The sequence below is a fragment of the Cajanus cajan genome, chromosome 5, assembly GCF_000230855.2.
Source record: "Cajanus cajan strain Asha chromosome 5, NIPB_CcT2T_4, whole genome shotgun sequence".
Lineage (NCBI taxonomy): Eukaryota > Viridiplantae > Streptophyta > Magnoliopsida > Fabales > Fabaceae > Cajanus > Cajanus cajan.
In genome coordinates, this window is record NC_138521.1 from 62,149,263 (window position 1) to 62,163,477 (window position 14,215).

A 14,215-nucleotide genomic window follows, 5' to 3' on the forward strand; every position below is an offset into this window, starting at 1 on the left:
ATTTCAAATTTATAATTTGGTATATATTATTTAAATTTTCTATCACAAACTCAACTTTAATGATATTATTGAAATACTTTTAAGGTCAATGTTTGAATTATAATGATTTTTTTTTTTTATAAAAAGAATGACAATTAAACGAAGAAATAGATAAATAGAAAAATAAAAATGAGATGTCAGCCAATTATCACATTATATAAATTAATTATTAAAAAATGACTATTAAATGTTTAATTTTTAACAAATTTAAAATAATGATAAAAATGTTAAAAAATGTACTCCATATGGATGAATGTTGTAATATAGGACAGGACAGTGAGGAGATTAGGAAGACGAGAAGTAGGACTTGGATCTGATTGTCCTCGGCAAACATGAAGCTTCCACGTGTAGATTTTTTTCTTGAATAAATAAAAGGAAAAAATGGGAATGAAGATGATTTTGAAAATAAAAAGAGTTGGAGGAAGATTCGAAGGCTTCCGAAGTAGACACACGAAACGAATCTCTCTTACTTACATCAAATCTTTATTTATTTTCTATGGAGGGACTTGGAAGAGTACCGTAACCTTTGTCTTTGCTGATTGCTACAGTCTCAGGAGAAAAAACTCTCACGCATGAGCCCACTGCCTAACCCTCCCTCCTATCCCATCGCAGATTCACTTTTCCCCCAAACTCAAATCAAATCAAGATCGTCTCTTTCGTCAAGCTTCACTGTTCTTGCAACCCTTCTCCAACTGGGTTTCCTCCAATTTCCCCTGATGCCTCTTCACTTCCGCTAGATTGTTGAATTCCCAATTCACTTTTTTTGTTCCCTCTTTATTTATTCTTATCGGAAGAGGTTTCGTTGCTGACGTGGAATTTGGAGGTGGGCGAGGGTCATTGTTGAGACGTCATTTTCTATCACCGGTGTGATCATTCTTGGGTTGAGAATTTTTATATTTAACGATGATTTCTATGCCCCGGTTGGTTGTGTCTGCTATTGTGTTTTCTGAATTTGTAGGTCGTGAGTTTCATCCAAAAGGGGTTACTTGGTAGTGCGTAATTGGGATTTGGGGAGTGTACAATAGATCACTGAAAAATTCTTGGAGTGATTAAATTAGATCAGAGGTGTTTTATTTGTTAATTTTTTGGGCAATAATTGGATGGTAGGTCTTGGGAATAGAAGGGTGAGGATCTAGACAGGTTGTGGTGATTTGTGTTGTGATTGTGACTAGTTGGGAGGTGGTGTCTCAGTGTCTGTGGAATCTGTTCCATTGCAATGTCTGGCGGAACACCGGTTGGGGCTGGTGGTTTTATGAGGCAGAGGCATAGCCAGGGGTATGCAAGCAGTGGTGATGACATGGAGGATGATGCAAGCTCGAGGCACCGTCCCTTTCTGGCCCCTAGTCCTCCGGGTAGGACATGGATCGAGATGCTGGAAAATTTTCTTTGGCTTGCTTCAGCTGCTTTCATTCTTTACTTTGGCGATCAACATTCCAATTTGATATACCTCTTATGCCATGACAATCGAATTAGAAGGTAACAACATTTAAATTGAAGTCTCATGCATGATGGATATTGAATCTATTTGGATACAAGCCTAAAAGTGCTTTTTAGAGCTTCTTTACAGGAAATAACTCTTTATTTTCAGTAGAGAAAGCTCTCAAAAGTGCTTCTAACTTGTTTTGAAACAGCCTCATATTAGCTAAAAAGCTTCTTTGATTTATATTTCTAAACTGCCACTGGTACTATGATTATCTCAAAGGTCGATATTTGTTAGTTGCTAATGTAAGGTACTTCATGATTGTTATTGTATCAACCATGATAGCAGGAAATAGTTTCATATTTAAAGACTTGAGTTAGTTAATCCTCATGGTCAGTTTGGAGGTATAGTTGTTCAAGAACATGTTGAATATGTGAATTATATGGGATTGAGTATGTATAGAGTTGCTTAACTTTTGAGACATTTTCCCCACTGATCATTAGTTGAAGGCACTGTTGATCTGGGCTACTATCATGTTCACAACATTGTGATCAATAAACTTTGGGGGAGGGGTAAGGAACTGTGGATATTGGACCATTGGTCATTAGTGTTGTATCTTCAAGTGTGGTTTCTTACTTAATTGTCCTTGCAATGGTTAGGCCAAAATGTGTTATTGGGACAATTATGGAGTTGTACATTTTAGGTGTAGAAATGACAGGGAAAGCAAAATGTACTTTAATAGCATACGTGTCTCGTTTATTGGAAAAAAAAATAAAATCAGGTTAGCCTTTTCTTCTATATAACAGATGGAGGAGAGGGGATGATATTTATATGCATGTTTTACTTGGAGAAACTCTACTATATGGTTACTTTTCAATTGGGATATTAATGTTGATATTTGTTTAGATTGTTATTCCTCTAACGTTGGCTTTCAAACTTATTGATTGTTGTCCTACTTAATTGAAAGCGAATATTCCAAGTTATAATACCAGAACACAAGACAAGGCGTGTATGTAAAAGATTAAGTTATCACTCCTGAACATAAAAATAGTCCATAATCCATAACGTGATCATGTAGTATGATGTGATTCTTGGCTAAATCTTATCAACTCCCCTGCCATTAACTTGTATATATCTACCATGGATATATTAAGCTAAACAGTATCCGAACAGATATTTGGAAGTGAAATGATGCTTATTATACTATTTGATCGGATCTACCCTCTCTCCAATTATAAGACATACAACCTGTTTTGATGATGTATAAAATGATTGTACTTGTTCGAAGATTCTATAATTGGTGTGGTTCTGATAGACTAGATTCTACTACTTGACTTCATAACAGTATCACAATTTTCATGATCTTCTTAATTTTATTGCAGACTGCCTTTATATCTTGGGATGATTGGTATCGGTTTGAATACAATGATTTTCATTTATACAACTATCTTGGTCTGGAGTGCACGAAGATTTGATGAAAAATGGGGATTAAAAAAATGGGAAATAACAAGCATCTCTATGTTGCCATTCGCCACAGTATTTGGAATCATCTCCTTTTGCTTGTAAGGAACGAACAGATCTTCCTTGTTCTATTTCAATTGTACGTTATGTTTAAGTGTTTCCTTGTTTGCTGACTTTGTATCCCTTGCTTCTCTAGGTTCTCCTTTGCTTTGTGGCCAATATGGAGTTTCTTGACACTTCCTCTTCTGGTATATCAACAGTTTTGTTTTACACTTATTCTTATGTTCTACTCCTATCTACATTCTTGTTGTATGTACCCCCGAGAAGGTAAAATTGTGCTAATCACCTCATTACTCTGTGTTCTGCAGTTTACACTATTTATGGCTTGCATGGTAGTAATCCCTTACCTCATTTTTGGGACACTGCGGCCTCAATATTATGATGAAATCCGTACAGATTAAGCCTCATGATTGAAGTGAGGAATGGAATAGTAGTACTGACTTAGATAAAGAGTTTCTAACACATGTCAATGATTGGTTGGTAGCTGTTGCTATGTGGTTTGAAGTTTTGTCTCCAAGTAGCATGATGTATTACATGTTATGCTTTTCTAAAGTGGTGCTAACAGTGAGAACTAAAATTATTTTCATCCTTACAATTACGTTAGTGTAGAGTGATGGGAATGCGGCAGATGTTAGTTGCTACAGGTAGAGAGATATAGAACATGTGGGTAAAAATGTGTTTAGTTCTGTCAATTGGACGCCTTCAGTCAATGATATCATAGCAGCATTTTTGCATGTTTACTCGCGGATAACAAGAGTCCAATATTTCTGAACATTACGGTATCCATTATTTCCATTTTGCTCACAAAGGCATCATTGTTTTAAAACTTTTTTGGCAGAAAAAACAATCTCATGTTACCAGCTAATTGTGAGGAGCTTAAGAGCACTTGCAAGTTGCAATATATGATTGAGCTAGGCTAGGTTCACGCTTTATCATGTCACGTTAAGAGGGGAATGTTCTGTTTCCGTCATGCAATTAAAAATGAAAAATCGTTGTGGATTGGCATCACTATTATGTTAAAAAATAGTTTTACGAACTTTGGTTAATTTACTCTGTCACAAAATGGAAGCTCTATGGAATCTCTTCGAGGAGGTAAAGGTGACGTGAAAGGTGTTTATTTGGATTGAATCAACTTCACGGATTATATTGAATTAAGTTTTATCTTTTTTTAAATATGGTCAACTTGAACAAAATAATATAGTTTAATCTTTAGATTCATGATCTTTTGAAATTGAACTAATCTGAAAGGAAATGTTCCATTTGCTCCGGATCTTTTTCACTTATTATTACTTAATAACCTTTTTGTAAAATAAAAAATTAACCTATCAATTGTTGAATAATTTAATATATTTTTTATCATGCATAACAATATATACAAATCAAGTATTTGTTGGTAGTAATATTGTAAATAGTATATCATCTGTTAAAATAACATGAGTTAAGAAGTAACGATTGGATGTTGGATTGGAGATAATATTTCATTTCTCTATAATTTGATAAACACCCGCTCCCCTTCCTCACCAAAAACAATAGGCATTACTTGTATTTTACATGGTAAAGTAGCGTAATACAATAGTAACTTTTTAATTTTATTTTTACTGAAAACTTTTGAATTTGTTAATTTTATAATTTATAGAAAAATTATTGGACAATGTAAGTGTGAAAGTTTGCTGCTCATGACTAAGACTTAGAACAAGATGTTATGTCTGAGTACACACGACCCGTGTTGTTAATTAATGACTTAAATCTAACCAACTTTTTTTTTAAATTCAAACTAATTGATTTTAATTAAAAAAAAATAGGGAAAGAATTAAATTAAAACATGTACACTATTAGATATTGGTAATATAATTTTGTTTTAATTTTTTCTCTTTGTAAATGTAAGTTTCTTAAAATTTTCAGATGTTAGTTTGACTTTCTTTTCATAAAAAGGGTGGACAAATACTACATAAGATGAAGTGTGTGATTAGATTAATGATAAGTTAATCTCACCATATCTTTAATAATTTTCATAGTAAATTTAGTGTGTATTTAGATCCAAATCTAAAATATGAATGAACACTTTCTCCTCATCTAATTTAATAAAAGTCATGAATAGTAGTTTTTCCATCAATTAATGTGATTCTAGACTGGATGTGCATTAAAAAAATACTCTTTTTGTAATTTTGAGCTCTCTTAAGCTTTGTTTGATTGAGATGAAATATGTGAAAAATAGGGAGGAGAGAGTGAAAATAAGTTGAGAAGTTTGGATAATAAGAAATAAGGAGGTGAGAAATTAAAAGATGGTGGTTCCATTCCCTTTCTCCCTTCTCTTTCTTACATATATTTTATTTCTCATATATTTTTCTTCAATTAAACAATTAATTTTTTACTCTATTTTCTTTTCTTTTATTTTTCTTTCCTCCATTTCACACTTATTTCTTTTCCTTTTTTTTTTTTCGACCAAACACAAGCATAATTTTTTATCACCGAATCAAACACACCACAATTTGTCCTGTCATGTTTTTGTATGGTTGAATAGCTTTTTCTATTGGGTATGCCATTAAATTGGTCAGAAGTCAGAAGTCAGAATATTGGGCGTTTTCGATTGCTTGTACAATGGGGAAGCAAACAAGATCCACAGTAGCTAAATAAATAAACAAACAATTAAATGAAAGGCGTTTTCGCAGACCCACTCATGCCTAGCCCAAAATGAGGCATATACTAAAGCGGAATGTACGAAACTCTTTATTAGTTGACCCAAAATAATTCACCTTCAATAGTAAACCCAAATATATAATTTCCGATATTTCTTTTAACTTGTTTACCTTTATTCATTTTGGAAGAATACAGATTTTAATAGAAGTAGAGGAAAGGGAAAGGAAAATTTCAATAAAGGCTGAGGTCGAGTAAAGTAAAGGACAGATAAAACAATTTACTATTAATCAAGAAATTGTCAATTGATTGAGTAGGATGTATGAATTATTGTGAAATTTTTAGTACCTTGTTTGATTTTCCCAGATCAATTTTTTTTTTCTATTATTCTCTTATAATAAGATTAAATTTTAATCAAAAGTGTGTGTGTTTTGTCCAAATTAGTCTCAAGTAATTAAGCAAAATTAATCTCTATAGCTTGTAATTAAAGGGAGGGGAGCATGAGAATTTAATGGGAAAGGTTGAGCCACACAGAAATGACCATAAGGACCTCAACCATGTCTTGTACACATTTGTGCATACCATTATTGGTATCCCTAAATTCTCAAAGTTATTTAAAAAAAAATGAAGCTATTTATGATAGGGACTAGGGAGGCACCGAAAAAGAACTTTGCTTTTGCGAAATGGGATGAGAGCAATAGCTAAATATGATTGTTACTTCTAATTCCATCTACCAACTCTGCAACCAGCTTTGTTTTGTAACAAATTTGTGAAGAGCCAATATAGACAGTAAATTTCTCAACAACGATAGGGTTGAATTTTGTAGCTTTTTTTGAAAGAAGCACATGGCTTTGCATCGGACGTGTTGTTAGATTTCGAGTAAGTTCAAATGAAACGGACAATTTGAGCGTGTATGTAATGTTTCGGATAGTGGTTAAGTTTTCTTGATTGGAACGCAAAAAGGCCATAATTTTTAATTAACCAATATCCTGTACGTGATATTTTCTTTCATCATTTACTTGTAAAGCCAAGTAGTAGCTGTTAAGGAGTTCAGGTAGAGATCAATACATTGTGATTTTGATTAATTACTCTACAGTATTATGCATCACACACAACATCATGATGAAGAAATTGTTACCGAAAGTGGGGTTTAATCAATACCATATGCAAGTAGCCGATCTGTCTCAAACTTTTGAAGACTGTGTGTAAAGTTTTTGGCAGAAAGAAATAGAGTTCAGTGGGTCCATTTTAGTTACGTCATGTAATTGGAATTATTACTTCAAATGGGAATATAAAAAGGACATTGTCTGCTTAATGGTCATGGAGGTTGAAAGATTATATACACTCTAACATGTGATATATAGGAGTGTCCAGTTGGAAAGGTGTTTCATTTCAAGGATCTCAAACAAGGAATGAAATCCAAGTGATGTGGAAAAGTAGGGCACACTCGAGAAACGTATCTTTGCAAATAAGATACTGTGCTGCACTCATATGACATTAGTTAGGACTTTGGAGTAAAGAAATTAAGACACAGTTCGTTGGAGTAGTAGAAAAAACTAGCAAATGCAAAAGGGAAATTCTAACTATTTTTTTAAGTGCACCTTATTCTTCACGTTTATTGAATAAACATGGGGAGGTTATGAGGTAATCAAGATTGAGCACGTAAGTTGATGTACAATGACATGGAGAAGGTGATGATAAGAATAAAATAAAAAAGTGGAGTCGACAGTCCCTTCTTGTCCCCAACAGTAGGACCCCTGCTAAATCTGTAATGAGAGTGATGAACACAACGTGTATCATCGCAAACCACACTCGCTAACATTATAATATGAATGATTAAATTCCATCCATATGCACCTCTTCAAATTTTCATTATTTTAATTGGAAAATAGAATCCACGATTTTAAGATTGATATCCAACAGTTTAACACCAGTTGAATCATACATGCTTTATTAGATTTTTATCCTCAAAATTCCATATTTTAGTTCTCCTTGCAAAAATATTTGGTAATTTTGAAGTTAATGTGATTAACACTCATATCAATTATATATATATATATATATATATATATATATATATAATCATTATGTTTTATTGATGAGACATTAATTAAATTGGATATTACATCAATATAAAGAAAATTGCTAGGGAGCGAGTAAGAGGATATATATATATATATATATATATATATATATATATATATATATATATATATATATATATATTCATTTCTTTTTACATTGTGAAGTAATAATCGGATGTAATATTATTAAAAAAAAACCTATTAAATAATGAGTTTAATAGTTATTATAAAAAATAATAAATTTACTATGTGATAATTTTCAATCGATGATAAATTGATAATATAAAAATGACTTAAATATATTTTTAGTTCTCAAATTTAAAATAAATTTATTTTTAATTTCTCAAATATAAAATTATTATTTTTAATTTATGTTATTTTTAAAAATTTTGTATTAATTTTTCAAGTCACTAATAATATATCTTTAAGTGATAAATTAAGATAATTATACAACATCAATTGGATTTAATGTTATATTTTTTACTAATAGAAACACTAATAACATGATTTTATATTATAACATTTGACAGATTCTTTAATAAAATTTAAATATAACAAGTAAAATAAATTTTTGAAATTACAAAGACTAAGAAGATTAATTTTAAATTTGAGAGATTAAAACTAATATCACTTTAAATTTAAGAAACTAAGAATATATTTAAGTTTATAAAAATTATATATTTTTATTGATAAATAATTGACTACATGCAGCAATTTATTATTCAAAAATTAAATAGAGTAAGTATTTTTTTTTTTTTTTGAGAAATAGAGTAAGTATTAGTAGTATAAATAGTTTTACATTCATATGGTTAATAAATTTGGACTTTCATAATAATTACTTATTTTAGATTTATATATAAGTAAAAATATTTAAATTCATAAGGTCAATTAAATTTATTTAATTTTATTAATTTCATATAAAATTAAACTTTACTTTTCAAACTATCTTTAATAATATTTATTAAAAATGATAATCACAATTAATCTAAGGAGTATTTTTAAATAATAACATTAAATAGGGTAAAGCTAGTTAGAATTTACTTATATTTAAATTTTAAAAATATAATATTTCTAAAGAGAATATCTTAAAAATATATTAATAATAATTTTTAATTGATTGAGAGTAAAAATAATTTTTAATCTTTCTATCCTATAATAAGTGTTATTTTAAGTTATTACACACATATTAAGAAAAACTAATAAATAGATAAAAGAAATTTTTTTTATTAAAAATGATACGATGTAAAATCTATTTTTTTACATAATATTATTAAAAATATAAATACAAAATCAATATGATACTTATGTTAAAGATTTTTTTTCTAATACAACATTTATTGTGGTTATGATGGGAAGGAGGAAGAGTATTAATTATGGATTATCTTTGAATCTTAATTTAAATTATGTATAGACAAATTAAATACAGATATTATTGTTACTGAAACTAAATTTAAATTATGTATAGATAAATTAAATTCAGAGATTATTTCTACCGAAACTAAAATGCACAGTTAAAGAACCCAAATGTAATTGAAGTGATTATAAATGTAGGATAAAGGAACCAAGAGCAAAAACGTGTGTAGGTAGGCTAGCTATGATAATCCAATCAGAATGAGAATAATTTTGAGTGCAGGAAGGAGGAATGTATGTAAGTAGTTAGTAACCGAGAGGTGAACCCTCTAAGCATGGCCCATTTCTAATCATATGCAAAGGATGAAAGGACACCCACCACCAGCGATCAGAACTACCAAATTACCCTTTGGTGGAGCAGGAATAGTTACGATGATGATGCAGATGAAGTGCTGTGGGTCAAACAAACAAAACATACACCCTGCAACATATCTCACATTACATTATTAAATATATAGTTGGTGGGGTTTTTTTTATTTTTTATTTTATTTTCTGCAGCGGTGGGCCCATGTTATTTTGTTCTGAATCTTTGTCTGTCACCACATCTCTCTCCCTTGTGTTTGTATTTTGCAATCTTCAACTCCACTGTGGCACAGAGTAGTTGTGGTATTTTGTATTGTATTGTATTTGGTGTTTTGACTTTCCCATTCCCAAACCAAACCCCTCCAAGTCTCCAAACAAACAAAACAATAGCTATCTTCCAACCCAAGTTGTCAAATGTTCCTCTTTTCTCTAATTCTCCAATGGGCAACCACCAAGGTGTCATCATTTCTTCTCTCCTCCTTTAATGGTTTTGCTTTGCTTCCTTTTTCTTAAAAAAAATCAATTTTTTTTCTCTCTCTCTTTCTCTCTCCAAAGTCTTACCTTCCTTTCTTCTAGTTCTCTTGTTGAGCACAAGCTTATGCTTGGTAGGTTGTGCCGTTGAGGGGGATGGGCCCTAAACTCCACTGAAGTTTGATGGTAAGAACCAAAGGGGTCTCTTTACCTCTTTCAGTGCTTCCCCTTTGTCCCCAATTTCACGCTGTCTCGCATTTAGGTTTTCCCCTCTTTAGACTCAGCAGATAAGATTTAGGGCATTTGCTTTGATTTGACTTGATTCTTGGCAATTTTCGATGGGGAGCTTCTCATCCTCCACATGGGTCTCCTTGATCACTCTATGTGATTGATTTTGTTCCTCCACCGCTTGCTCGTTGTTGGAGAGAACATGCTTCAAATTTCCTTCTTTTAAGTTTAATTGAACTAGGAAGTAGGAACAGAAGAGCTTTGTGGGACTGGATTCTCTCGAATCTCGTGTTGGGTATGGCGTTTGAAGGATAAAGACTCGATTTTTGGCGGTGCTGGTTGTGGAGTTATCTTTGTTGGAGGAGGTGGATTTGAAGCACAGAAAGATGGACAGAGTTATTCAACCTCCTTTGGTAATTGGCTTATTCGCTTTTCTTTTCCCTTTTTGTTTTTACCAGTTTGTATGCCATTTCATGTTTAGTTAGTGAGGTGAACCAATGCTGAGTTGGTTTGACTTACTTTTTGTATGGTCATTTCTTTGGAAAGGATTGTAACTCTTGATGTTTAGACCATCGGAGTTTGGTCTTCTTGTGTCTATTTTACTGACGCAGTTGTTGATTTTTGTCTTGTCCTAATGTGTTGTTTAGACCTGCGGAGTTTGGTCTTCTTCAACAATGACTTCTTTATAGGGTGTTGTGGGGATGAAGGGAAAGACTTTAGGAATCGATGCTTGGAAGAATCTGTTGGTTTTAAGGAGCTCTAATTTTGTTCTATTACATGCCACTACTTACTGAACAAAATCTCATGGGCTAAGACTCTAATAGAAGAAATGTTCAGTAAGAAATGGCATGTAATAGAATAAAATTAGAGCTCTAGCCCTGTATGTTGCATTTGAACCTCTGCGAAACATGGGCCAACTACAATTTGTGTCACTTTCTTTGAATCTCTAAAATTTGCTACAGGCTTTCGGGCCATAATAAATGAGAAGTCTTACAATTGAATGTCGTAATCGAGGTGTTTAGATAGGGATAATATTTTGTATAATCTCACTGCCAAATTCTCAGTAATGTGAAACCACTCGTGCTTTATCCTAAAAAGGTAAGCACGATCTTCATCCTGAATTTTGTGGATTGTTGGACATAAAACTAATAGATTAAATTGTCTTCTAACATGGACCAATCATTTCTGAGGCTCGGGGTCCATGTACTATGTCAAATATCCAGGGACCTGATGATGTTCTCATTACATAAGACCTTCAAATGCCTTGTCATACTGTGTGTGCCAACTCATGCCTTTCGATATTTATCCAAGGACCTGAAAGATTGCGCTCACTAATTAATGCTAAGTTATTAGTCAACAAGGTGCTCTGTTTGCTGCATCTCAAGAGTATTATCCGTATTATATGCTGGAACATCAATGTCTCATGTCTGAGTTCATGGATCATAACTTCACATACTAAAGGAAAAAAAAAAGGGATATACTTACTTTTTAATTAAAAGTTTAGCTAAACTAATTTTCTGTTTTAAATGTGTTTGTGCAGGTTGATACAACTGCATGTTTATGCAGAGTAGATACAGGCCTAAAAACTGTTGCTGGAGCAAAGAAGTATGTCCCTGGAACAAAGCTCTGTCTTCGACCGGACATTAAACCATCCATTCACCCAACAAGAAACAAGCCAGCACGAGGTGACAGAAGCCGCAATCAATCCCCACTACTTCCAGGACTCCCTGATGATCTGGCTATTGCTTGCCTAATCCGAGTCCCGCGATTTGAACACCGTAAACTTCGGCTTGTCTGCAAAAGATGGTATCGTCTTTTGGTTGGTAACTTCTTTTACTCTCTCCGCAAGAGTCTTGTAATTGCAGAAGAGTGGATATATGTCATTAAGAGAGACCGAGATGGGAAAATCTCATGGCATGCCTTTGATCCTGTGTACCAACTGTGGCAGCCCCTGCCACCTGTTCCTAAGGAATACTCTGGAGCTCTTGGTTTTGGATGTGCTGTTCTCAATGGCTGTCACCTGTACTTGTTTGGTGGGAAGGACCCACTAAAGGGGTCCATGAGACGTGTCATCTTTTATAGTGCTAGGACAAATAAATGGCACCGTGCCCCGGATATGCTTCGTAGGCGGCACTTTTTTGGCTCCTGTGTCATAAACAATTGTCTGTATGTGGCTGGTGGGGAGAATGAGGGTGTGCACCGGTCCTTGAGATCAGCTGAAGTGTATGATCCCAACAAGAATAGATGGTCATTTATTTCAGATATGAGCACTGCAATGGTGCCTTTCATAGGAGTTGTCTATGATGGGAAGTGGTTCCTGAAGGGACTCGGTTCTCATCGGCAGGTTCTGAGTGAGGTCTACCAGCCAGAGAATGATAGCTGGTACCCTATTTATGATGGAATGGTTTCTGGCTGGAGGAACCCTAGCACTACCCTCAATGGAAAGCTCTACGCCTTAGACTGCAAGGATGGCTGCAAAATTAGGGTTTATGATGAGGTCACTGATTCATGGAGCAAGCATATTGACAGTAAAATGCATTTGGGGAGCTCGCGGGCTTTGGAGGCTGCTGCGCTTGTCCCCCTGAATGGGAAACTCTGCATCATCCGGAATAATATGAGCATTTCTCTGGTTGATGTTTCAAAACTTGAAGATTTGAGAGGATCTTCTGCTGAGCAGTTATGGGAAACTATTGCTGGGAAAGGACAGTTCAAGACCTTGGTCACAAATTTGTGGTCTAGCCTTGCTGGGAGAAGCCGACTCAAAAGTCACATAGTTCACTGTCAGGTTCTTCAGGCTTAAAGTTCTAAAGAATCTATGATGAGCTTTGGTCATGAGTTGCAGTATCTCATCAAATCTTGCAAGAACACTATGGTGCAGTCTATTGTTGCTTTCCATCTCAAACCCTTGGCATCGTGCTCATCACAAGAGGTGAAACATAGATGAGATGTTTTACTGATCATATAGTGTTACAGATATTGATACATAGTGGTTACATTTTGAAAATTTGAGTAGGCTGCTTACCATATAATGGTTTATCATTAGCTTTTCTTGTGTTGCTGCAACCGATGTATGACTAGTTTGTTGGACGGGGGAGAAGAATAATACTTCGTGTCAGTTTGGTTTTCCTATAAAATTGAGGGTGAAAAATTCAAGAATTATTTTTGAAAATAATTTTTCTCATAAAAACTAATCTATGAATTTTTCACCCTCATTTTCTGTAGTGACACACCCAACTGGCTATGAACTCTTAATGTTATATACAACTCTTTGCTTACATATTTATATATGAGCACAAGTAGAATCAAGTTTACGGTTGAAAAAATTTAGGGTTTCCTTCAGCTTGTACTATGGTGAAACACTGCTAGTCTGTTAGTGTTTGGGTTAAAGTTTGCACCCTCAAGCCTGCTTTGAGTGTGCAAACATAACATATTCTTAGTTTAAAGCTATAAAGCATGGTTTTTAGTTTAAGACTATAATTTATGTAAGAAAAAAATGTTTTTTCTTTTGATCAAACCATGATATAAATTATAAACTACTATAATCTAAACATGAAATGTGTTGTGTTGCCAAAGTCAAACCGTTGGGGGCGGTGTTGTGGGTGTAGGGTGGTGCCTTGTTGGTAGTGGTTTAAACCTAAACTTTTTGTGTGAACTAGACTTTATGATTTCTATGACGACTGTGCTGTAAAAGACACGTATCAAGCAAGCCGAAATTACACGTATCAAGGTTAGGTGCTTAAGCAAGTTTAGCCGAAATTGTCTCGATGAGTGGATTATTACCAAAAGATGATCATATGTCTTGCACGTATACTTATGATTAGCTTTTCGGGCATTTTTCCTTCTAACATTTGTTTATGATTTGAACTTCACTCTTTTCACTAGGAGTGCTTATGATTAGCTGCGATTTATCATTTTAAAGAAATTTCCTAAAAGGTTTTTAATTATAACAGATCTCAATTTTGTCTGGGAACCATATCAAGTGAGAACCTAAAAAAATAGTAATCAATTAATCATTAACGTGGAATCATAATATAACTATGACAAAAATTTAAGACATGATGCCTGAAGTACAAATTATAATAAGGACGTGCACAATGCACCATTT

At 33.4% G+C, this 14,215-nt stretch overlaps 2 protein-coding genes across 2 annotated transcripts; both read left to right on the forward strand.

The window, feature by feature from the left end:
* Positions 1-428: 428 nt before the first annotated feature.
* On the forward strand, positions 429-3,720 carry LOC109812116 (testis- and ovary-specific PAZ domain protein). The gene is made up of 4 exons (XM_020375992.3): positions 429-1,515; positions 2,842-3,021; positions 3,117-3,168; positions 3,289-3,720. Exons 1-4 carry the CDS (start codon positions 1,256-1,258, stop codon positions 3,379-3,381), a joined length of 585 nt encoding a protein of 194 aa, XP_020231581.1. The 5' UTR covers positions 429-1,255; the 3' UTR covers positions 3,382-3,720.
* Positions 3,721-9,693: 5,973 nt separating this feature from the next.
* Positions 9,694-13,579, forward strand: LOC109812123 (F-box/kelch-repeat protein At1g55270). The gene is made up of 2 exons (XM_020376004.3): positions 9,694-10,523; positions 11,651-13,579. The coding sequence occupies exons 1-2, from the start codon at positions 10,497-10,499 to the stop codon at positions 12,908-12,910; spliced, it is 1,287 nt and encodes a 428-aa protein (XP_020231593.1). The 5' UTR covers positions 9,694-10,496; the 3' UTR covers positions 12,911-13,579.
* The last annotated feature ends 636 nt before the right edge of the window (positions 13,580-14,215 follow it).

What these genes read in the sequence shown, in the direction of transcription:
- LOC109812116 (XM_020375992.3), top strand. Translation starts at nt 1,256, where the DNA reads ATGTCTGGCGGAACACCGGTTGGGGCTGGTGGTTTTATGAGGCAGAGG. An exon ending in GGAATCATCTCCTTTTGCTT is followed by an intron (nt 3,022 to 3,116) that starts GTAAGGAACGAA and finishes TTGCTTCTCTAG; the next exon opens with GTTCTCCTTTGCTTTGTGGC. An exon ending in TCTTGACACTTCCTCTTCTG is followed by an intron (nt 3,169 to 3,288) that starts GTATATCAACAG and finishes TGTGTTCTGCAG; the next exon opens with TTTACACTATTTATGGCTTG.
- LOC109812123 (XM_020376004.3), top strand. Translation starts at nt 10,497, where the DNA reads ATGGACAGAGTTATTCAACCTCCTTTG. An exon ending in GAGTTATTCAACCTCCTTTG is followed by an intron (nt 10,524 to 11,650) that starts GTAATTGGCTTA and finishes GTGTTTGTGCAG; the next exon opens with GTTGATACAACTGCATGTTT.